The 25,091-nt window shown below is 44.5% G+C and overlaps 1 protein-coding gene across 1 annotated transcript in view; it reads right to left on the bottom strand.

Moving 5' to 3' along the window:
- Positions 1-269: 269 nt before the first annotated feature.
- The window catches only part of MAP3K5 (mitogen-activated protein kinase kinase kinase 5), a 233,375-nt gene continuing 208,553 nt past the window's right edge, over positions 270-25,091 (bottom strand). Inside the window, exons 25-30 of the mRNA XM_075554484.1 lie at positions 22,992-23,097; positions 15,940-16,183; positions 7,927-8,039; positions 4,015-4,127; positions 2,168-2,244; positions 270-1,504 (exon numbers count right to left, since the gene is read on the bottom strand). Of these exons, the coding sequence (XP_075410599.1) occupies positions 1,444-1,504; positions 2,168-2,244; positions 4,015-4,127; positions 7,927-8,039; positions 15,940-16,183; positions 22,992-23,097 (714 nt within the window). The 3' untranslated portion in view covers positions 270-1,443. The remainder of the gene's footprint in view (positions 1,505-2,167; positions 2,245-4,014; positions 4,128-7,926; positions 8,040-15,939; positions 16,184-22,991; positions 23,098-25,091) is intronic.

Here is a 25,091-nt window from a genome sequence, read left to right as displayed (position 1 = left end):
AGTGTTTAGCCAGTACGACACACCATGGCTTCATAAACAAGCTGCCCTTCCTTCAGCATAAGTTACAATCTAGCTCCTTCAAGCCACCACCGTATCTTTCGTCAGGACGAGGGCGTACTGTTGCAAATGACAAATGAGACAATATCGTGCGAATGCTTTGCAAGTTATAATGCAATATGAGCTAGGATCGTACCTTGATTTTCACAAAGAAATACACCAGCTTTGTTGAAGAGTGTTACATATGAGTCAAGATATACGAGCAAGCTTATATTGTTTCTATCTTGTGTAATAAACACATTCAAAAAATGTACTCATTTTATTCGTCCATCGAAGAGCTTCTGACTCCATTCCAGCGCACGTGGGCAGGCTCACAGATATCAGAATCTTCATAAAATAAAAAATATCCCCCCAAACATGAGAACTGTAATTAAGAAGACAGAAAACTCAGTGCTTTCCATCAGGCTGCTATCTACAAATCCTCTGGGACCTACAATCAGCAGTCAAGGAGCCCTGTGGGAATACACTGCCTGTCATTCCGGGCTTTTTGCTAGCTGGTGTCTCATCTCCATCTCTCCAGCCCTTCTGCAGCCTCTCGGAACCGCTCAGCGGTCGGTAGTTCTTTTATGATTTGAATAAGTGTAAAATGGGACTCAATGTGAGAGCTGAAAAAATGACCAGACACTGGACACCCACTTCAATGAGCTTGACACAAGAAGACCCCTTCGAAATGGGCCACAACAATGTGCTGAGAGGGTTCTTTTACTTTTGCGGGTGCATGACACAATGGGTAGCTTTAGAACAAGCTAACATTACGATAGTTCAGGCAGGTGCAACTGGTACAGTTCAGTAGTAACACAAACGACTCACACGAATGGACTCCAGGCCGGAAACGTACGTTACAAAACCACGGTCAATATTACAGTGAATACAGGGGAGTAAAAACCATTGCGCTCAGAGTTGGCACACTGCAGGAGAGAGCTGTATACAGAATTGGCGGTCTGCGTTTCCTACTCAAGACGAGGACAGAGTACAGACACACAAGAAGCCTCAAAAGTCACGGTCACATCTTGGTTTGGTTCCAGTGGTACACAGTCACATGAAAGGGTCTGTCTGTCTTGTGTAAAATAAACATTGGCTGAAGTGCAATAGCTGCGGAGTTAAGATTTCCAGGTTTAAAAAAAAAAGATTTAGACAAAAATAATCCTCAATATTCTTTGAAGAGAGTCCTTCTGAATTATAGAAATAAAAGCAATTAGGAAATTTCAGTGTGTTTTGTCTATTCCCTTCCCTCCTTACATCTTCCTTCCTAACATCAGTAAACAAATACTGGATTTAAAGTGCAGCTTCTTCCTCCTCTCCCTCTGATTTCCCCCTTCTGCAAGAAGATCCGTGCTGGATTCATGTTTAGCATTTCCACCGAGGTCAGACATGGTCCAGTGGCAGTCAAGGCTGTTTGTCTCGGAACTCGGCAATGGCCTTCCACAGCGTGCACAGCATCCCCCCTCTGTGGAAAGACACAGACCATGGTGAAGGGAACCGTTCAGCTGACACCCTGCTCCTGCAGTATCAAATGACTTCCTAGCTCGCTGGCCGCTCCGATCAGAATATCAAGATCCCACCATCTTATCGGTCACCCCGTATTTTTTCTGTATTTTCCTCACGTTCCTTCACCCCTTCCTTCCCTCCCTACTCCCACAACCTACCAGCATCATTTCAAAGCGTCAGCACTTTTGAAATATGCCTTGAGAGAGGTGGGTATGAGTGTTCGCTATGGACATGCTTGGCCTGTTACCTCTTAAGAAATTTTATCAGGCTTTGGGGTGGTGAGTTAGTATCTCATCCTAATTGTTTTAATAAGTTTGGCACAGTGAGCTAAACTAGAGCATTTGTGGAAGCCATCCTTAGTGTATCTGCATGGCCGAGGTCTCCCTGGTGATGAAGGACAAGTCTTCCAGGTGACTTGTATTTATTCATGTAGAAAGCATAGTTAGTTAACAGACTCCCCCCGCCCCCCCAGTAAGTGCCTGGTCCTGGTCCTACTATCTAGAGAGATTAGCTTGCCCAGGATGTCACAGTGAGCTACGGACCCAGCCAGGAAGGACCCCAGTCTTGAACTCAGCCCAGGGCTCTTTCCATCATGACAATTTAACAGAAAAGAAAATGGTACCTTAGTCTCAGGCATTTTAAATCATCACGTGTAACGTAGTACAGAACATCCGCCAGTGTGTAATCTTCAGCCAGAAACTGTGGAGAGAGGAAAATGTGTGCAGAAGTAAGACTTTGGCTATCCCTTCAGTGAGCAGCCAGTTGCCCCAAATGTAAACCATGGCAACCATAACAAACAAATAAAAAAGGGATTATGTTAAGATACATAATCTAGAATTATTAAGGGAAAGGCACTCTCAGAACAAAGCAATTGCAAAGCAATGTACCCATCTGACTTCCACAAATGCATAACGTACCAATCATAAGCGTCTCAGAATTTCTGGATGGTTTTCTAATGGACAGCTGGCACTCACTTGCAATTACATTTGTGTAGCTTCATTCTACTCTCATGGATAAAATGTGTTCTTGGAAAGGTGTGGCTTCCACTTAACTCCTAAACTTATTTTTCATAGATAATGAAGGTCATCTCCTGAACATCTCAAAACCAGAGTGCTGAACATTTATACTGGAGCTTTTACTTTTAAAAAATGAGTAACAGTGGAAGCGATTTTGTGGGTAACCCATTCCTGAGCCTGTCTGTTCTGCATTCCTGGAGAAGGGCACCGTGTGGGGCAGAGCAGAGGGTCAGTGAAAGGAAGCAAGACCCTCAACCAGACAGACTGACACACTGGCTGCAGCAGGGGCTCCCGCATACCAACGGCTACGAGGCTGGTGTGGGGTTGGGCAACAATCGGCCCAATCAAAACCACTGCCAACAGTTGGTTTCAACAGCACCCTCAGTTCTGAATGGAGTCCAAGTTAGAGGCAAGAATGTTTTGGAGAACTCAATTAGATCCATTGATTCCCATTATTAAGAGAATTAGTTACATTTACATAGCAGTAACTGGTTAAATGCAGATTTCTAAGGAAAATCTACATTTTATTTAGTGGTCAGGTAACTGTCAAGTCAATCCATCTTTATTCTAAGTTATTTTTATATCTAAATATGTAACATAAAACAAGAAAATATGGGTGAAGGCAGGGCCAGGTCTGATTTGCTCCACAAAACATTAGGTAATAAAACTTCCAAACATGTGCATTTGTGTACAGCCTACATGTAATCTCTAGACAACTGTTCTTCATGCTGATTGCCTGCGCCTATAAGGAGCCAAGAGGAATTAGGACTCCCTTCACCTAGGGAGTCAGGACCCCAGAAGGAGCCCTGGTAGGAAGAGGTTGAGGAGCTGGGCTGTTACCCGAAAGGGTGGGGGTGTGCATCCATGGGCCACTCAGCAGAGAATGAGGTAGCGATTGGCTTTTGTCAACAGGCTCAGCCTGGGAAGTCCCCGGAGGTAGTTCTACACTACCCTAACTGGAACAGGCCTGGTGGCAGGCGGCTCAGTTTGGGTTTAAAGGCATCCTGGTGGTACAATGATTTAAGCATTTGTCTACCAATTAATAGGTCAGCAAGAACACACCAGCTGTCATAAACACTTAGCCTTGGAAACCCTACTGGGCAGTTCTTCTGCTCTGTGCCATGGTCACTATGAGTTGGAATGGACTCACTTGCATGCAACAAGAGCATAGAGAAAGTGCTGTTTACTGGTATAAGTTCACCAGTGAGCCAACCCTAACCATACTGAGCTCAAACTCACTGCCATTGAATTCATGCCGACTCAGAGACCCTACAGGACAGTAGAACTGCCCCTTTGGGGTTCTCACACAGTAATTCTTTATTCCCATGGAGTGGCTGGTAGATTTCAACTGCTGGCGTTGTGGTTAGCAGCCCAATGGCTAACCACTATGCCAAGCGGCTCCTCTAGTGAAATGAAGTGAAAGAATATTTGACCCAAAGACAGTTTTCTTTACCAGGCTTATAGTGTCTTCATCAGCTCCATTTTCTCTCAGCCAGTCAGTCAGTTTAGAATGTTCAGCATTTGTGCCAGGAGAATTGAGGTGACACACAGGTAACCCAGGAATATCTACAACAGAATTTGGGAGAGACACTTAGCTTCACCTGGCATAGATCATCTGAGAAAGCAGCCAGCAGCATTTTATCGAGACTTTCACCGTCTTTACTCTATCAGGGGATAATTAAAAGAAACAAATGAGGTTGGAAGAATAAACAATATAAATAGCATTCTTAAAAGACGAATCTAGTAAAACGAGAACCAGAAGTAATAGTATAATGACAACTTATTTTATACTTTCATGTTATGTTGAAGCTTCTTATCAGAATTCTTTGTGCCCCAAAATGACACTTTGTCCTTCTCATGCAACAAAGGCAGGATGACTTGTAGGGAACTATATACGTTTTAAGAATTCCTTTTCTAGATATAGCGTCAGGGGTCTTAAAGGCCTGAAGATAGACAAGCGGCCATCTAGCTCAGAAGCAACAAAGCCCACATGGAAGCACACACCAGCCTGTGTGATCACATGGTGTCGAAGGGATCAGGTATCAGGCATCAAAGAACAAAAAAATCATATCATTGTGAATAAGGGGGAGTCCAGAGTGGGGAGCCAAAGCCTATCTGTATGCAACTGGACATCCCCTTACAGAAGGGTCGCAGGGAGGAGACAAGCCAGTCAGGGTGCAGTGTAACAATGAAACATACAACTTTCCTCTAGTTCCTAAATGCTACACACACACACACACACACACACACACACTATCAAGATTCCAATTCTACCTTACAAATCTAGGTAGACCAGAGGATGTACACTGGTACAGATAGGAACTAGTAATACAGGGAGTCCAGGATGGGTGATCCCTTTAGGACCAGTGGTGAGAGTGGCGATACCGGGAGGGTGGAGGGTGGGTGTGGTGGAAAGGGGGAACTGATTACAGGAATCTACATATGGCCTCCACCCTGCAGGATGGACAACAGGAAAGTGGGTGAGGGAGACATCAGACAGTATAAGATATGACAAAATAATAATTTATAAATTATCAAGGGTTCAAGAGGGAGAGGAGAGTGGGGAGGGAGGGGGAAAATAAGGAGCTGATGATACCAAGGGCTCAAGTAGAAAGCAAATGTTTTGAAAATGATGATGGCAACAAATGTACAAATATGTTTGACACGATGGATGGATGTATGGATTGTGCTAAGAGTTGTATGAGCCCCAATAAAATGACTTAAAACAATAGATCAGACTTCCTTATTGGTTTCCTCTCACAAATAGAAACATGCCCTCGTGGGCTGAATTATCCAAAAGATGGGGGTGGTGTGAGGGGCACAAAGTTTACTGTCCCAACTGGGTACTGATATGCCAGGTAGCATAGATGAGCAGCAGCATGGGGGTTAGAGCAAACGGTTCTCAACCTGTGGGTCATGACCCCTTTGGGGGTCGAACAACCCTTTCTCAGGGGTCGCCTAAGCCCTTCGGAAAACACATTATTTTCAATGGAACCAAGTCACGTCTCCAGGTCAGGCCTACCCACATGCAGATATGCCCACATACGAGTACCAGCGTGATGTCATCATCATGCCAACCCCATGACATACACCCGATACAAATACAGGTGTATGTGACAGGGTTAGCGCCATAATGTATTTATTCAGACTAGTCACCTATGTAGAGAGCAGTTGCTGTGTTGAAAGCAGCAGTATTAGAGGTAAAATGACAGTTCATGAATTATAATTACTGTTTTTGTGATTAATCACTATGCTTTAATTATGTTCAGGTTTTAACAATGAAAATACATCCTGCATATCAGATATTTACATTATGATTCTTAACAGTAGCAAAATTATAGTTATGAAGTAGCAACAAAAATAATTTTATGGTTGGGGGTCACCACAACATGAGGAACTGTATTAAAGGGTGGTGGCATTAGGAAGTGAGAACCACTGGTGTAGGAGGTCTGGTAGGGCTTCATCAAGGGCAATGTAACCGAGAAGAATTACTGAAACCCAATTGAAGGCTGAACATGATAGTGGTACAAGAGGAAAGTAAAAGGAAATAGAGGAAAGAAGTAGGAGGCAAAGGGCATCCATAGAGGTCTAAATACAGGCATGTACATATGTAATTATATTTATATATGACAATGGGGAAATAGATCTATGTGCATATATTTATATGTTAAGTATTAACATAGCAGATGGACATTGGACCTCTACTCAATAATCCCTCAATGCTAGAACACTTTGTTCTAATACACTGACATTCCATGATGCTCATCTTCCTGACACGATTGCGGAAGATAAAGTGGGTGTATAAGCAAATGTAGTGAAGAAAGCTGATAGTGCCTGGCTATCAAAAGATACAGTGTCTGGGGTCTTAAAGGCTTGAAGATACACAAGTGGCCATCTAGCGCAGAAGCAACAAAGTCCACATGGAAGAAGCACACCAGCCTGTGTGCTCATGAGGTGTCGATGGGATCAGGTATCAGGCATCATCAGAACAAAAAAAATCATATCATTGTGAATGAGGGGGAGTGTGGAGTAGAGCCCCAAAGCCCATCTGTAGGAAATTGGACATCCCCTTACAGAAGGGAGGTAGGAAGGAGACGAGCCAGTCAGGGTGCGGTATAGCACCAATGAAACATACAACTTTCCTCTAGTTCTTTCATGCTCCCCCAACCACCCCCACTATCATGACCCCAATTCTACCTTATAAATCCGGCTAGACCAGAGCAGGTACACAGGTATAGATAAGAGTTAGAAACACAGGGAATCCAGGACAGATAAACCCCTCAGGACCGATATTGAGAGTAGCCATACCAGGAGGGGAAGGGGAAGGTGGGGGAGATCGGGGAACCGATCACAATAATCTTCCTATAACTCCTTCCTGGGGGATGGACAATAGAAAAGTGGGTAAAGGGAGACATCAGTCAGTGTAAGACATGAGGAAATAATAATTTATGAATTATCAAGGGTTCATGAAGGAGGGAGAGAAAAAATAAGAAGCTAATACCAATACCAAGGGCTCAAGTAGAAAACATGTTTTGAAAATAACGAGGGCAACAAATGTACACAATGGATGGATGGATGTATTGTGATAATAGCTGTATGAGCCCCCAATAAAATGATTAAAGAAAAAAGGCTTTCTTTTCTCACTCCAACCAAACACTGCCATGAGTCAAGGCTGACTCAAAGGGGCCCTCGTGTGGGTTTCTGAGAAAGTCACTGTTATGGGAGCAGAGAGCCCAGGCTCTCTCCAGAGGAGATGCTGCTGGTTTCCATAGGGATGCGAACACAACCTGTGACCAGTGCACCCCAGTGCCCCCACTGTGGACAGTCATTTGGAAGGGTATATCTACCTGTCCGGAACCTATGAGTTCTTTTTTCCTCCACAAGGGCTGAGCAAGGCTCCTCAAGATGGTGTTTCACAGCTAATTCCTCACAGAATAGAGTGCTTCAAAGTTTCAACTGACGACTCTTTCCCACTATGTATTTTATTTAAGCATCTTTATATTGCAAGGGGGAAACATGCAAAATGCCAATGCAAAATTACAAAATAGAGGATTCTATTCTAGTAAAAATGTTAAGAGAAAGACTTAAAGGTCTTAAGAATAGATAATCCGAGGAAAGATGCTCACGAATCATCTTTTGTGTGTGTGGCAGACCCTTTGAACACCAAGAGGGAAATTCAGAGACTTAGTGGAAAATCTTTCAGGCTCATGAGCTTTTTCAACACCCTTGCATGACTCCAAAATGCTCCGGTCATCCAGTCTGTGAAGAACTCGTCTGCTAACTGAAGGGTAGGCAGTTTGAACCCACCCAGCCCCACCTTTACATTTTTTAATTTAAATTTCCTTTAAATTTTTCTGCTCTGTACCTATTGGTTGGGACTTCAGCTTCAGGTGTTTAATTTCTTGGTCTTTTTCTTCAATAGCCTGATGAAGGAGTGCTTGTAGTTCTTTCTCTTTCCGAACCAATTCTTCTAGTAATCTACAAATAATAAGAATAATAATTAGATTGATTGACAGGACACTTGAGTTGACCAAGACTGAATGAGATACAAGGGGTCCTCAGGGACGAGGAGCATGCACACGCATTGTGGGGATTTGATGGAAGTGGAGATTCTGTGTCTGGGGCCCTGGGGAGCGCTGAGGTGCTGCATTCTCAGCCAGCCCCCGACGATGTGAGACACAGACACCCATGCCAGGTAACCGAGCTCTAATCTAGCCCATGTGGTGTTTCCGCAAAAGACTTCAAACCCTCCAGCCCAAATTGCCCAAGTCTTCAGAAATGGTTGTTCTAGTGTCTATTTGTATGACTATAATCATAGAAATAGAAATCTGGGATGTTAGGAGTCCTATTGATATTTTACATGTTTAGTAATTCACCCCAAAGTTGGTAATAAATTAAAAAAACAAAATTATATGCATATATACATAATAGTTCAAAGAAACACACAACAAAATATTAGCACAAAACTTTTTTGATAATGGGATTAGTGGTGTTTTCAATTTTGATTTCATATTTGTCTGGATTTTAAAATTATTTTCACAATAAAAATATACTGATTTTTTAATTTACAAAAAGTTGGCAATATACAGATAAGAGCTCTCGACACATGGAATTCAGGACAGATAAAACCCTCAGGAACAGTAGTAGGAGTAGCAATATCACGAGGGCAGGGGGATTGGTTGGGGTGGGAAGAAAGGGGAAACCCGTTACAAGGTAGGATATATAGTCTCCCCATCCCCCGGTGCCAGAGGGACAAATAACAGAAAGGTGGGTGAAGGGATACAACAGACAGTGTAAGACATGAAATAACAACAATAATATATAATTGATCAAGGATTCATGAGGGGGATGGGGGCAGGGGAAAAAAAAGAGGAGCTGATACCAAGAGATTAAGTAGAGAGAAATCACTTTGGAAATATTGATGGCAACATACGTATAATTGTGCTTAATACTATTGAATGACGTATTGTGTATAAGATCTGTAAGAGCCCCCCCCAATCAAATGATTAACTAAAAAATAAGTTGGTAACAAAAATATAAGAAAGAAAAAAATATATAAGAAAGAAGGATCCTATACTAAGCCATGCAAAGCAGAAAGTGAATCACTCTTCTCAAACGGTAAAACGCGGAGAAGTAGCGAATGCTGGGTGAGCTTGTATACAGTAGCGGGCACAGAGCAAGCACTCAGTGTCTTAGTGGCTGTGCCTGTCTCCCTCTCACTGTGAGGTGAGGCGAAGTGACAAAAGGAAAGACGTGTTCTGGCACACCTGGCTCCTCGATGGCATCGAAGCACTCTTCGGAGCCACAAGGAGGAACATCAGTGCCGCTGTGGTTCTTACCGGGAAAGGTTCGCTACGCAGGTGGGAGCCAGATGGCAACCCACTCACCGTTTTCAACACTTTCTCAGAGAAAACGCTCCAAATCATAGAGATCCATTAGAAAGCATCTGAGTGACTTGGCTTAAGAATTGTAACAATTTAACATAATTATTAATAAGAAAAATCAATATAAATCCTTGTATGCCCCACAACTCTTAGTGAGCGGCATCTGTTTGGGGGGAAGTGGAATATTGATAGACTTAGCTCAGGACGAGGTTCCACCCCCAAAGTCTGTTTCTGCTTCAGCTGACACATTCTGAAGGCAGATGGACAACTGACAGATAGACCTGAGCCTGTATCCTGGTTCAGCTACGTGCTTTCTGTGTTGATCTTAGATGAACTACTTAACCACTCGGGGCTTCGGCTTTCTCACTTGCAGAAAGAGAAAATAAAACTTCCTGAGAAGTTTTGTGAACAGTACAGAAGAGAACAACAGTAAAGTGCCAAGCGCAGAGCTTGGCCTTGAAAAGAAGCCCTCTACTGCCCCTTCTGCAGCCTCCAGCCTGCAACTCTAGAGAACACTATTCCTCCAATCCAGGGACCCAGAAAGGTTCACTTCTTGGCTCAGCCACCCCTCCCTCCCGACAATCCTCTGGGAGGACAAAAGATGATATTTAAGTAGGTAGCAGGAGGTGGGGCAAAAGCAAAGCCCACGGAAAGGCAGCCAGAGAAAACGGATCCAAGACAGGTGAGATAGTTAATTGAAGGTTTTGTGTCAACGTGGTTACGCCAGGAATCCCAATGGTTTGGCAGTTCAGACGCAGTGATTTTTTTTCACGACGATGAAATCTCCTCACGGTGTGGATTGCTTCCAGTCTTAGTGAACACTGTAGAAACTCGTACTTGCTTTTTGCCGGATGTGGATTCTGCTTCTGCCTTGCATAACTCAAACTCTCTGGACTTGAGTCAGAAGCCTGCCATAGTGCCTGCTGAACCTGGGAATTGTCAGCTCCTTCCATTTTACCTGCTGGTCTTGGATTCATTTGCCTCAGTGGCCAGAAGCCAGTTGTCTGGCTTGCTGACATTCGATTCATCAACTACATGAACCTGGAGACGCCTCTTCAAAACTAACATCTGAACCATAGACTTGGAGCTTGCCTGCCTCTACCAGTGTGTGAGCCATTTCTGTGATATAAATTTCTCTCTCTCTGTCTCTCTCTCTCTCTAGTTTTGCTTCTTTACAGAACCTAGCCCAAGAGATTTGGCACCAGGAGTAGTTGTAGTGAAACAAAATCATTAGCATATATTTCTAAATTGGTTCTCAAGTCTGATTAGTTGTAAAGGCACCGATAACACTGTCTCCATTAGTAAAGCGGATTCTGCTAATTCATGGCAGGAAGTAACAATATACATATGAAAATATCAACACTAATAGACTGAGTATTGATGGGAAATGAGGCTCTAGTCAGGGAAGGAAATGTGTCCAGCCTATGGGCTGTATAAGGCCGGCAAAATCATCAATACCAGCTGATATCACACCTATCACCAAACAGAACCATTTCTAGCCATCACCTTAACAAACTCACTGCCATGGAGTTGATGCTGAGTCTATAGGGACCCTTTAGGACAGGGCAGAGCTGCCCCTTTGAGTTTCTGAGACTGTAACTCTTTACAGGGGTAGAAAGCACCATCTTTCTCCCGAGGTGTGTTGGGTGGTTTTGAACTGCTGACCTTATGGCCAGCAGCCCAACAGGTAAGCACCACGCCACCAGGGCTCCTGGTCCATCACATTAGGGGTGAGTTAATTAAATGCTTGACCAGTAGGGCCTGCCTTGAATGATGGCCCTCAGTAGAAACAGCTTGCCTCCTCCTGCTCTCCGTGATCATGAATTTGATACTTTTCTGCAATTTTGTTAGCATGAAATTGCCTTTCCACTCCCAGAGACATCACACTGGTCCATTACATTGAGGACATTATGCTAATTAGACCTACTCAGAAGATGTATCAATGACTCCGAGATTTACAGGTAAACAAGTAGGATCAAGATCCCAAAAGATTTCTTGGCAGAATTGTGACAGGAGATCAAACATAGCTTTCCAAGCAAGGTTCTGAAGACAAAGCACAATGGACGCAATGGCTACTAAGCTGGAAGTGGCCCAGTCAAAGCAAAAGCTGACCCGTCAGGAGGGACAGTCTTGACAACAGCGTATTTGAACGCTCCAGGCATTTAAGTCGATTGACTTTCTGGAGGCGCAAAGAGCATTAGCACCTACTTTTTTTAAAATTAAATCTTTTTATTGGGGCTCATACAGCTCTTATCACAATCCATACATACATCAATTGAGCAAAGCACCCTTATACATTCGTTGCACTCGTCATTCTCAAAATTCGCTTTCCACTTGGATTCCTGGAATCAACTCAGTTTCCTTTTTTTCCCCCTCCTTCCCTCCCAGCTCCCACCTTTTTATGGGAGTGTTTAGAGAGTTACTCAGCGTTTTAGCAGAAAAACAAGCAGGAAACTTTCACCATTGTCCTTCTCCACCTAGACGACATTCCAGCTCAGTGTCATCAAACAAGGACAATCCTGCAAGCGTTTCCCTGGAAATCACTAGACCTCCAGCACGGAGGCCTGATTTGGCTCCTTCTGACTTACTCTTATTTCTTCATCTTATAAAACCTTTGAAGGGCACCCATATTTCGTCACTTGATAAAGTAAAACAAAAAAAAGTGTATTGGCTATAGTTAAATTCCCAGAACCATTAGCTCTTTCGGGTGGACTACATGGCTGGCATCATCACTTTCTAATGCGTCTTAACCTTGATGGAGTTTATGTTGAGAAATGGAGTTTATCTTTTTACATTTTTATCTCTTGACTCCATTTATCCAACACCTCTTTTGAAGACCTTCATAGATGCTTCAAGTTCTCTTTGCCTTCGGTAAGCAAGGTTGTATTATCTGCATATTGTAGTTTGTTAATAAGTCTTCCTCCAATCCTAATGCCAGGTTCTTCATATAGTTCAGCTTCTTGGATTGTTTGCTCAGAATACAGGTTGAATAAGTAGTGTGAAAGGATACAACCCCAAATACTGATTTTAAAACATGCAGGGTTCCCACTCTGTTTACATGGCTGCACATAGGGAATCAAGGGGGCATACGCTTAAGGAATTCTCAAAGAATGCCACGGTGTTTTCTTACACCTGTTCCAATGAACTTACACTTATCTGGGCTCCCTATTTCCTCCTTATCTTTAAAAGCTGCAGCTTCACGTGGGAAGTATAGTATTGAGAGACTACCTCTCAGAATTCTATTAAGAACGTATTACTCAGCCCATTAATTGTATTTGTACTTGTGTCCCATCAGTTAGGGAAATACTTTGAATTCAATACAATTATCAGACTCTTTGTGTTTCACAAAAGCTAGGCAAGCATCTGCCCGCAGGTCTTTTTTTGATTGGTTAGGCAGGAGTAGTGGGTCAGGATGCAAAAACAGGAGGCAGGTGGGGGGTACCGGTGGGTACTTCCAGAATTGTAGGGTACAGAAATTAGGAAACAAGCCAGCTCCTTCTAAGTCTTATGGACAATGTCCCTGAATTTCCAGAACATTTTAAGTAAGTACATACTTAAATACATTCTAAAGTCAAAGTCACTTTTTGCCACTTAGTATCATCGATAATCTAATAATCAGAGTAAGATGGAGCAGCCTAAATATTTAGCGTAAGATTTTTTAATAAGAGCTATAGTCTTCCCTAAAATCCCATTAACCTGAAAGAGTTCATTTTGTAATGTATGCATAGTAATACCTTTACACTTATATATAATAACTTTTTTGTTCTATAGTTTGTGGTGGTTGTGAGGTTCTGTGGAATCGGTTCTAACTCACAGCCACTGAGCCCATTCCAACTCACAGTGATAGTAATTTCAACAGAACGAAACATGCCTGGTTCTAGGCCACCCTCTAACCTCTTGCCTTGCCTGGGCCCACTGTCGTAGCCACTATGCCAATCCGTCTCCTTGGGGGTCTTTCTCTTTTTTCCTGGCCTTTTACTTTTCCAAGCAGGACATGACTCTGCAGGGACTGGTCTCTCCTGAGAGCATGTCCAGCATATGCAAGACAGGCCTGGCATCCTAGCATCCCGGAGAATTCCGGCTCTACGCTTTCCAAGGCGGATCTGTTTGGTCGCCTGGCAGTGCACGGCGGACGAAATGTTCTTTACCAGCATTATGGTTCAGAGGCGTTCATGCTTTTGGGGCGTTCATGATTCACTGTCCAGCTTTTGCAATCATATGATCATATTCCACGGAAAATGGCAAAAAGCAATATGGATGCAGCCGTTCTTATTCAGCTGCTCACACTCAAAGTACATGTGCTATTACTGCTCTTGAGATGGCTACGCTGTGGAAAATAATCTCTGGGCAGGCAGTGGGGGAGGAGGAGGGCGATAGTCCTATACATTTCTCAGATTCAGAGTGGAAATGTAGGAAAGAAACAATGTGGGGGCTGCTGTGCAAATGTTTATATATGGAGAGAACAAAGAAATGTGTCACAGTTGAGTCTGATCCCACAGCTGTGCAGATTCGGGGAAGCAGAGCCCCTGCTAGAAGGAGCGTCTCCAACGAGGGAGGTGCAGGGAAGAGGTTAGAGAAGAGCAGTCGTTGAGGACGCAGACGGCACAAGTGTGGGGAACAGACTGCACGATGGGGTGGCGTGCTGAGGCTACTGCAGTTAACAAGGACAAGGCAAAGGGGTAAGCATCTAGGCTGCTTTTAAGATTAGTGTATCCTATTGACAAAAGCCAGCGTGTGTACATAGAAGGCCAGGGAAGCCGGTATACCGGCTGTTTGATAACTAAAGTAGCTTTATTGTCTGTGTCATTCTGAACGGAAGTCCTGTCTACAGGCTGGACCAAAGCAGTAGTGAATGATCTTTTCTCCCCAAAGACCAACCTCTACTGCCATTCTAATTAGTAGCAGCCCCTATGCAGTTACAGAGGCTGTAAGCCTGTATGGGAGCAGATAGCCTCATCTCTCTCCAGCAGGGCAGCAAGTGAGCTTGAACTGCCGACTTTGAGGCTAGCAGCCCACTGCTTGATCGACAGTGCCACCAGGGCTGAGCAGGACCCCAAAGCAACTCCACTCGGTACTGAAACATTGAGAGTAAAGTAAGAAGAAATGGCTAAAGTTAGCAGCTGCTCTAAAGGCTGGGGTGTTTTGATGGGATGCTGTTTGAGAAGAGGAAATGGGGGACAGCGCAGTCCCAGGGCTTATCTCGGAAGCACAACCCTTTTCCAGGAAAGTAGTCGGATCCCACAAGTAGAGAGCTGAATTTCAGAGGACACGATCGGGATATGGAAGCCTGATTCAGGGAGATGCCTGTATTCAAATCATGCACAGGAAAGTGGGGGTTCACTATATCTCAGAACCAGAATTCAAGCTTCTGAAAAGATGAGTCTGGTATTACTTTTACTAAAGCTGACAATTCAAGTTTAACTTTAGAGACCTAAATGTATGACTACAAAGAAGATATGTTTTCTCTTACTTGTCAACAACTTAGAATTTTCAAGCAAGGTTCCAAAATATTTGACAACTTTTACCAATTCGCTCCAGAAAAACAAAGAGAGAGAGAGAGAGTGTTCAGTGCAAACTCAGAGTCATAAAGAAGTCAGGTGCCCACCTGCCAACTGTTGCCAGTACAGGAAGCTATAAATCATACAGATTCAGACCTTGACCCGTGCTAACATCTGTAGAACAGGAAATATTTACCGTTCACTTAATGACCTGATCATGTGACTCTTATGCTATCAAATTCTCAGTGTAAATGCCAGTTATGGCCCAGGTAGTAAAAATAAAATTCAAACATACTGTAAATGACTATAACGCAATCATCATTTCAAATTTCTAAAATGCAAATCTTGAGTCCCATCAGCTGGATCCCTTCCAAGATCTTCCTCTCGGGGAGAACTTCATATTCCTAATCATGGACTTTCGGGCATGGACTTCCTGGACTGCCGTTCAGTTGTCTGTGGGAAGGTACACACTGCTCTGAGTCTGACTCCTAGAGAGCCTGTGGGTTTCCCCCAGTTACTCAGAAAGTCACCGTGTGCACAGAGAAGCAGCAGCGAACACACAACTGGTGCGGAAAGATCACTGAACTGGCTGACGCAGAAAGGGTATCTGACCAATGAGGCTAAGAGACATCCCTCTTGCTGATAAAGGAAGGCACTGAATCAAGTGTGCACGAATGGATAAAGGAATGAAATGTTGTATTTCCTATGGATGAAGCTTGTTAAGTAGGCCCAGAGTATATGCACTCAGATAAAAGAAAGGGGAAAATAAGTCTCAGTAAAAGTTGTCAGCGAGTCACCTCCAACTCACGGTGACTCCAGTGTGTCAGAGTCGAACTGGGTTCCACAGGATTCCAAAAACTGATTCCTTGGAAGTAGATCCCTAGGTCTTTCTTCCGAGGTACCTCTGGTTGGATTGGAACTTCTAACGTTTGGTGAACAACCGAGTGCTTTAAGTGTTTGCTGGCCCGGGAACTCCTACGACAGAATAGGACTCACCTATTAGTTTCTATTTTCATCCTTCCAAGCTGTACATTGAGCGACCGGTGAGCACTCTGGGAGTCCTGGGACACCGTCGAACTGAGCGTGCTCACTCCCGAAGTAGCCACAGCGTCTTCCACGACAACTTGAGGTCTTCGGGCACTTTGGTTTGAAGGTTGTTCCTCACGGTCCTCTTCTCCATCTAAGTCTTCTTGGTCAGCAGTGTCACTCTCAGATGCCAGGCTAAAATGTGGCCGCAGTTCTGTGAGGAGCAATATCAACAGCTGTATTAATAAGCTAGGACTGATTACTGTAACAGTTTAAGATGTGAACAACATCCCCTCTTAAGATCTGAGTATCAACATAGACTACGCAGTCCTTATAGTGCATGAAGCTCCAGTGATGCTTTATGAGCTAACCACGAGTCGGCAGTTCAAAACCACCCGCTTCTCATTGGAGAAAAATGACGTGATCGGCTTCTGTAAAGATTCACAGTCTTGGAGATGCTACATAGGCTTGTTAGGAGTTGGGCTGACTCAGTGGCAGTGGGCATTTGCAGTAGTCGAAACTACATCATACAATCTGTAATACATATCAACCAAAAAACACCAGACACCGCCAGTCTTGTGGTTAACAGCCCAGTGCTTCACCTACAGCACCACCAGGGTTCTGAGTGTGTAGATCAGAACGTGCATACATAATACATATAGTACAGACATGATACACACATTAGTACATACATAAAAATACATGAAAGAGAGCCTAGCAATTTTCTGGAAAAATTCTATTATCTTCCAATTCTATTTATCCCTCATTTTAACTCCCTTATTCATATATGTACATATATGTAATATTCTAAACTGCTATTCCAAAAGTGAGGATGGGTTTCTGCATGTAATTTCTGAATTTTTTTCCCAAAGTGCAAAATTCACATAATGTATATACTCAGAATAATCTAATTTAAATGGAAAGAAAGTATCTACAGTGTCTATAACATATGGGGGAGACATGCTAAAACCTGAAAGAAATGTGATTATTTTAAAATATCTTAAAGGCAAAAAGTTGCTTATACAAGTGAAATTATTTTCATTTGCAATTACATAACAGGTGACAATCTATAATTAGAACTTAGGAAAATGGGATCCAGAGAAATTATATTCACAACCCTGAGCCTGCAGGATGTTCTTTGCCTGTATCACTCACGGCGTAGGGGGTGGGGACACGCACTTGGATTCACTGTAATAAAGACCACCTCTCTGTATGCATTCCACTTCAATTTTGATAACTTCCAAGTTTCCCAGGTTCGTACATTGAACATTTCACATTCTGTCAATGGAAGCATGTTTACAGTAGTGGTTTCTTATCGTTTTAAGTCCTTCCCCATCAGCAAATGAAGCTCCTGAAAGCTTTGTACCATCCCTGTGATGATCAACTCTACTGTGAGGAGGCAGCTGAGCCCCAGTCACATTTTGAACACTTGTGAACCAGAGGCACCAATCTTTCGGCACTCTAGCTGATGATATTCGGCTGCTATTCGTATGGTTTTCACCGGCTAATCTTTCAGAAGTGGGCAACCCATTCCTTCTTGACAGTCTGCTCCGTGTCTCGAAGCTCCACTGAAACCCGCTCACCTTCGTGACCTGCTGGTATCTGAAATGCCAGTGGCAAAGTTTCTAGCAACACCGCATCCGAGCAGCCCGGAGAGTGCAAGAACTGGACCGGGGAGCCCTGGAGAGCTGTTCTATATCTGCAAGACCAGGATGTTGGTAGGGGCTATCAAATCCGTTTAGTCTCACAGTGACCCTGTGCAGAGCAGAATGAAACACTGCCCTATCCTGAGCCGTCGTCAGAATCACTGTTATGTTTGAGCCCATTGTTACAGCCACTAGGCTAATCCATCTCCACAGACGGTCTTCCTCTTTTCTACTGCCCCTCCATCCTCCCAAGGAGGATAGCTTTCTCCAGGGACTGGTCTCTCTTAACCTTTCCAAAGGAGCCTTCTGGCCACTGTGAAACACAACTGACTTGATGGCAGCTGAGTTCTTAACATTTAAAAAAATCATTTTATTAGGGGCTCATACAACTCTTATCACAATGCATACATACATGAATTGTGTAAAGCACATTTGTACATTCATTGCCCTCATCATTCTCAAAACATTTGCTCTCCACTTAAGCTCCTGGCATCAGCTCCTCATTTTCCCCCCTCCCTCCTCGCTCTGGCCTCCCTCATGAGCCCTTGATAATTTATAAATTATTATTTTGTCATATCTTGCCCTGTCCGACATCTCCCTTCACCCACCCTTCTGCAGATCCTTTTAATCAGTTCCCCCTATCCACCCCACCCTTCCTCTACACTCCCAGTATTGCCCCTCATACCACTGGTCCTGAAGGGATCATCCACCCTGGATTCCCTGTGTTTCCAGTTCCTATCTGTACCAGTGTACATTCTCTGGTCTAGCCAGATTTGCAAGGGAGAATTTGGATCATGATAGTGGGGGGCGGGGCAGGGTAAGCATTTAGGAACTAGAGGAAAGTTGTATGTTTCATCATTGCTACACTGCACCCTGACTAACTCGTCTCCTCCCCAAGACCCCTCTGCCAGGGGATCTCCAGTGGCCTACAAATGGGCTTTGTGTCTCCATTCCACTCTCCCCACCTCATTCACTATGGTAAATTTTTTTGTTCTGATGATGCCTGATACCTGATCCCTTTGATACCTCGTGATCGCACAGGCTGGTATGCTTCTTCCATGTGGGCTTTGTTGCTTCTGAACTAGATGGCCACTTGTTTACCTTCAAGCCTTTAAAACCCCAAACGCTATATCTTTTGATAGCCGGGCACCATCTGCTTTTTTTTTTTTTGCCACATTTGCTTATGCACCCATTTGTCCTCAGCGATCGTATCATGGAGGTGTGCACCCAATGATATGATTTTTCTTTCTTTGATGCCTGAGTAAGCACGCCTATCGAATTCTCTCAACTCCCAACACCATCATGGTCTCTCTGCACAGTGTTTCTCAGTCTAGTCACCATGTCCTGATATGCTTGAGAAGGAACAGCAGCCACTACTGTGATCTAAAGTCTCAATGACAGGCAGGGAAACCACCTGAGACCGAAACACAAAACAGAAATACTTATGGGCTTGCATTGCGCTCTATTCTGTACGCTCTTGCTAGAAGGATGAAGACTGAACACTTCTGAAAACCCTTCTTTGAAATCATGTTAGGGTAACAAAAGTTGCAAACATGATGCAGAACATTCCCATCTACCATCCCTTCAAACACTTGCTCTAACTTTTAACACCCTACAGAGCACTGGCAATAGCTTCTCAGTCTGGATGCTCCTACTGACAGGGTGCTGTTAGCTGACCTAGAGAGCTTATGGACTTTCACCAGCTTTTCACTAACATTCCTTTTTTGAGTCTTTGTTATCAGCTCCCCCCCCTCCCATCCTCATGACCCCTTGATAAATGAGAAATTATTATTGTTATTTTCATATCTTAACATCGACTGCTATCTGCCTCCCCCCTCCCCCCCCCCCCCGCGGTTTCTGTTGTTTGTCCCCCTGATGGGGGTGGGGTACATTCTTTTCCTGTCTAGTTATATCCAGCCCAGGATCCCAGGTTGCGTTTAGTCGTCAGTCTCCTTGTGGGCGGTACTTGTAGTTGAGTGGATTCTCACTCAAGGTGACCCTGTGTGTGCACAGTAGAACCACACTCCACGGGTTTTTCAAGGCCGTGACCTTTCGGAAAAGATTGCTACGCCTTACTTTTGAGGCATTTTAAGTAGGTCTGATCAGCCAACCTTTTTGTTAGTAGTCCAGGGGTTAACCATTCTGCCCCCCATGAACTCATTAGGCTCATTAGTCTTCTCCCAGTCTTAGGTACTTCAGGCTTTTGAGGAATGCCAAAACCAACCAGCCAAACAACCTCACTGCTGTCGAATCCACCCTGACGCGTGGCAACCTTGGCCTCAGGACATGGTACAACTGGCCCTGTGGGTTTCTGAGACTGCAACTCTTTATGGGAGTAGCAAGCCTCCTCTTCCTCCCAAGGAGCAGGTGATGGTTTTGAACTGATGACCTTGTAGATCACAGTCCAATGAGTAACCACTGCACTATCAGGGCTCCTTTGAGGAGCACAGGTCAGTTATTTAATGGCTGGGCTCTCACTTGGGGCTTTGCCCGATACCATCTCATGATTTGGTAGGAGGCTTTGCGTTTGGGGCAAGAACGTCACAGAAGTGCTGGTCTGCCCTCCTCCGTGTGTTGTCTCAGGAGATAATCGTGCTCATGTGTTTGATTACTAGTGAGGACCACCCGGGGCATTTGGCTAAAGGGGTGCGTGCGAGTTCCTCCGTCACAAAGTTACTATTTTCTTTCTGTCATCAGTCATGAGCTTGGGTTAAGGTTACATCCCTTTCACTGTGTGCCGAGTCAGTAGTCTGAAAAGCTGGATGAAATGAAGAAAAATGTCGCATCTGGACCGGAGGCTCATTAACAACCTGCGGCGATCTATAGATGACATAACTTTGCTTGTTGAGAGTGCAGAGGACGTGAAGTCTTGCTGACGAACAGCAGAGGGGACAGCCTTCAGTGCGGATTTTACTCCACATCAAGGAAACAATCAGCCTCATCACTGAACCGATGAGCTGCACCAAGGTAAGTGGAAAAGACTAAGTTGTCAACGATTTCCTTTTACTGAGAGTACAGTCATGCTCACAGAAGCAGCTGTCAAGGAATCAAATGAAGGACTGGATTGGGCAAATCTGCTTTAAACTCATTTTAAAAATACTTTTTAAAGTACTATAAAACAAAGATGGCACTTTCAAGACTAACATATACCTGCCTCCAGCTACGGTATTTTCAGTTCCTTTGTGTGCAGGTAGAAGCTGGACAATCAATAAAGAGGACCAAAGGAACACATACGCCGTTGAATCATGCTGTTACTGGCGAGGATCTTGGCAGTGTTTCATTCTGTTGTGCTTGCAGTTGCTATGGGTTGGGACCGAGTTCATGGCACCTAGCAACAACGAGCTAGCAACCTGGTATGCTCACTGGGTGGCCCCCTGGGTCACTTGTTGAGTGGAAGCAGGGGGAAGTACCAATACAGAGATGGAGTGTATTTGGACATGATCCATTGGCACCCACTGACCTGCCCCACAAAGACTAGAGAGTAGAATAGAGGAAAGGCTGCTGGGTCTGAAGTGTAAGGAGTTGTTTGGAACCTGAGACGTAAAGCATCGGTCTAGCTGGGATGAGTGGGACTAGTCGGAGGGTCGGAAGAGGCCAGATGAGTTGAAATGTAGGGAAGTGTGCTTCTTCCAAGTGGACTTTGTTGCTTCTCAGCTAGATGGCTACTTGTTTATCTTTAAGCCTTTAAGACCCCAGACACTATTATCTTTTGATAACCAGGCACCATCAGATTTCTTCACCACATTTGCTTATGCACCCATAGTGGCTGGGATCTTAAAGGCTGGCAAGTGGCCAGCCAAGTACAACAGTTAGTCTTTATTCACTTGGAACAAGAGAGGAAAGAGAGTCAAGTAGAGGAGGAAGAAATGGAATGAGTAGCTAATCAACTTCAGGAACAACTGCTTCCTTTGCCATGAATCCAGAACTGGATGCTGTCTGGCTACTGAATATTTTGAAAGAAGATTCCACAGAAGAATCCTGGTCAAAAGGGTCAAAATGGCAAACAGAATGTCAAATTCTCGTGGATTCTAGACTTTCAGGAGACATCTCTGCTCAATGACAGAAAACTCTATGTTTGACTGAAACTTTTGCCCTGAGACCATTTTAAAATTTTAAGCAAAAAAGTATCCCCTTAAGTCTTATTATGGTCAAACAGTTTAGCTTAACTAAAGAAAAGAAAAGATCTGCCTGAAGATTATCCTCTTTTCAGAACAAGCTATTACTGATGTAGCCACTTGAAAGATGAGGCAGAAACCTCAGGGGCAAAAAAAAAAAAAAAAAGAAACCTCAGGGGCCGTGAGTTGACATGAATGGACGAGGCACCACTCAGAGGGAGAGGGAGGTGGCTCACTGCCAACATAACGGGAGTCTGACTAGACCAGTGACTTGCACACCTGAGAGCAGCATTAAGATTACCTGGGAGCAGTAGGAAAAATCACACTCCCGGGCTGTCTCCCCAGCTGAATCTTTACTCACTAGGTGTGGGCTGAGGCTCAGAAAGCTGTCAGTTGAAATGGACACAGCTCTGGCAGGTTTAGGAGCCACAGAGAAGGATGATGCAGGTGTACGTGTCTGTGGACACAGACAGCCGAGCACGAAAATGCATGTTGATGTGTTGCTCCTGTACGGTTTTCCCTTTCCCTTCAGATGCAAAGATGTGCTTCAGATCCTTGGAACGGAGTCTTCTTCAGGCATGCTAAACATGTTGCTCGGTGTCTCATCATTCAGACAGTATGCACTACCTAGCTTTTATTTGGTGGCTTTGAAAAGATGGGAAACCCGTTCTAACATGGGTGTGAGAACTAGTCCCTTGGAAACCCTCTGAAATGATCTACCAAGACTGCTCTAGATGTGTGCCTCTGAGAGCTACACCCAATCTGGAGTCCTTCCCGATGCCAGGCCTGGCTTCACAGGGCAAAGGGTTTAAGCAGTGAGTAACCCGACTTGCAGACGTAGTGAGTGACCTGCTTCTGGAGACGTATGTATAACCCACGCTTCTTGCCCTTTAATGTCTACATTCCAGACAGGCCGACGCCTGGTTATCTGCCCCTGAAAAAAAAATAACATTTGTCCTCTTAAGCAAACTAACACTTCAGAGGAGAAAGGGGTTGGATGGACATTTTAATGACCGTCTAAAGGACAAGCTGAAACCACCGACTTCTTGGATTGTGTGCCCTTTGACTCGGGCTGTGACCCCGGAGGCTGTGAGATTCCACGGGCACAAGACACGTAAGCTGCGTGGCCCCCACTCCACGAATGGCTGATCAAATAACCAATCTCCAGCATCGTCTCCAACTTTGTCCCCAACTCACAATTTCTTTCACAAGCATCATGCACCAAATAGTTGGGAGAGTGACTCAACATAGGCTTTCTGACCTGGCACCAGGATGGTGATGGCCGTCTGCACGGCCTTCCGGATGATACTGTCCAAGGCAAACATCCAGTGGGGCTTGATGTTGTGATTCCGAAGAACCTTATTGACCTGCAGAAAGACAGCGAGGCTTAATATCCTTTCATTTCTTTCTTTTCGCAATCATTTTATTGGGGGAGCTCACAGCTCTTACCACAATCCACACATCAATTGTATCAATCACATTGTACATTTGTTGCCATCATCATTTTCAAAGCATTTTCTTTCTACTTGAGCCCTTGGTATCAGCTCCTCTTCTTCCCCTCCTCCCCCCGCCCTTCCCACCCTTGTGAACCCTTATAAATTATAAATTATTGTTATTCTCATATCTTACACTGTCTGCTGTCTCCTTTCACTCACGTTCCAGTTGTTCATGCCCCTGGGGGCGAGGGTGCTATACAGTGATTATTGGTATTGGTTCCCTCTTTCTTCCCCCTACCCTCATGGTATGGCTACTCCTGTTACTGTTCCTGAAGGGTTTATATGTCCTGGATTTTGTGTGTCGAGAGCTCTTATCTGTACCAGTGTACATGCTCTGGTCTAGCTGGATTTGTAAGGTAGAACTGGGGTCATGATAGTGGGGGGGCAAGGGGACTGGAAGCATTAAAGAAGTAAAGAAATGTTGCGTGTTTCATCGGTGCTACACTGTACCCTGGCTGGCCCGTTCATCTCCTTTCATTTCGAATTGTAAAGGAGTTGGCACTCTGTCTAACATAGTTTCATGAAATCTGTGCATCTGGAAGAACCTTTGTCTATAAAATCCCTAGAAGGAGCGTCAGCAATAGGAGGATGTGGAATGAGTGGTGAGTCATTTCCACAAACCTCTGGGCCCTTTGCTGCAAGACCGGAGAATTGAGTGGTGCCTGGCTCCCACTCCTGAGCATTCCGATTCAAGATCCTGGAGATGAATTCTTATCAAAAGCGGGGACAAATACAGAGCAGAAGTTCAGAATCTTGTAAGACTCCACACTTTCTGGAGTCAAGGAGGCTGTATAAACCCTTGAAAAGATTTCCCTGGGGTGATATGCTAACTGTAGACCAAAAACATCTCCGGAAAGTACCTCAAAACCCAGGACTAGTTCAGTTGAACCAGGAAAGCACTACTTAAAGAGCTATGTATCCAGAGTCAAATCGACGAGAGCAGCTCGCAGGACTAGACAGGAGAGTCAGGAGGCAATGAGCTGACGTTCGGCCAGGAGGAACCACTCAGAAAGGGGTGTGAACGGAGGATGTACAACCTGACGAACATAATTCAGATCACAGAAGCAGAAATGTAGAAATAGCTGAATTGATGCATATGCCTCTAAACATACATTAAAAACATAACTGGGCCATTTCTTCCCGTCAACTTTAATTTTAGTGAGCTCCACAGAACAAGACAAGCCATTTAAAGAGGGGCCGTCTGGTATATTGGGCATGCCACTTCTACGGGGTCCAAGACAGTATGTCGCTCCCATGGCGTGTGCAGTACGCACGATGGTGGAGATGGCAGAGGAGAAGAAAGAGACCAGCGGAAGATTGCTGAAGTGGTTGGTGGTGTGGCTCGTCCGCGAGGGCGGTTCTCAGCTTGGGGGGAAATTCCATCATCTCGCAATGCCACGTTTCCACCAACATTTTTGAACGCAGGCTTGTGTATGTTTCACAATTAAAAGGAAAGCAATTCTTTTTCACAATTAGAAAGAAAGCAAAGTTTGTTGAGGCCTTAAGTATATTTAACAGTGTGAAGATCACTGAGAGGGTAAATATCTTGTTACATCTGTACGCCTCTACTCAACTTGACGCCATCCAGGGGATGCCGGCTCACAGTGACCCTAGGGGACAGAGTGGACCTGCCTCGTGAGATGCCTAGCCCTTCACCCCTTACGGAAGTAGAAAGCGTCCACCTTCCTCCAACTTCCGCCCCCCACCCCCCTGCACAACCACCACGCAGCAGGGCTCTTCACAGTAAAAGAAAGCCTTAAAGAGACCGCAGGTACTCCTTACCTGGTGTCCCCTGGGTCACAGCTTGCAAAAGCACAGCACCACAGCACAGCTGGGGTCCTAGCACTGACACATCAGGAAGCAGA

This window comes from Tenrec ecaudatus, chromosome 7, assembly GCF_050624435.1.
Source record: "Tenrec ecaudatus isolate mTenEca1 chromosome 7, mTenEca1.hap1, whole genome shotgun sequence".
In the NCBI taxonomy this organism is placed as follows: Eukaryota; Metazoa; Chordata; class Mammalia; order Afrosoricida; family Tenrecidae; genus Tenrec; species Tenrec ecaudatus.
This window is presented reverse-complemented; position numbering and strand designations above follow the sequence as displayed.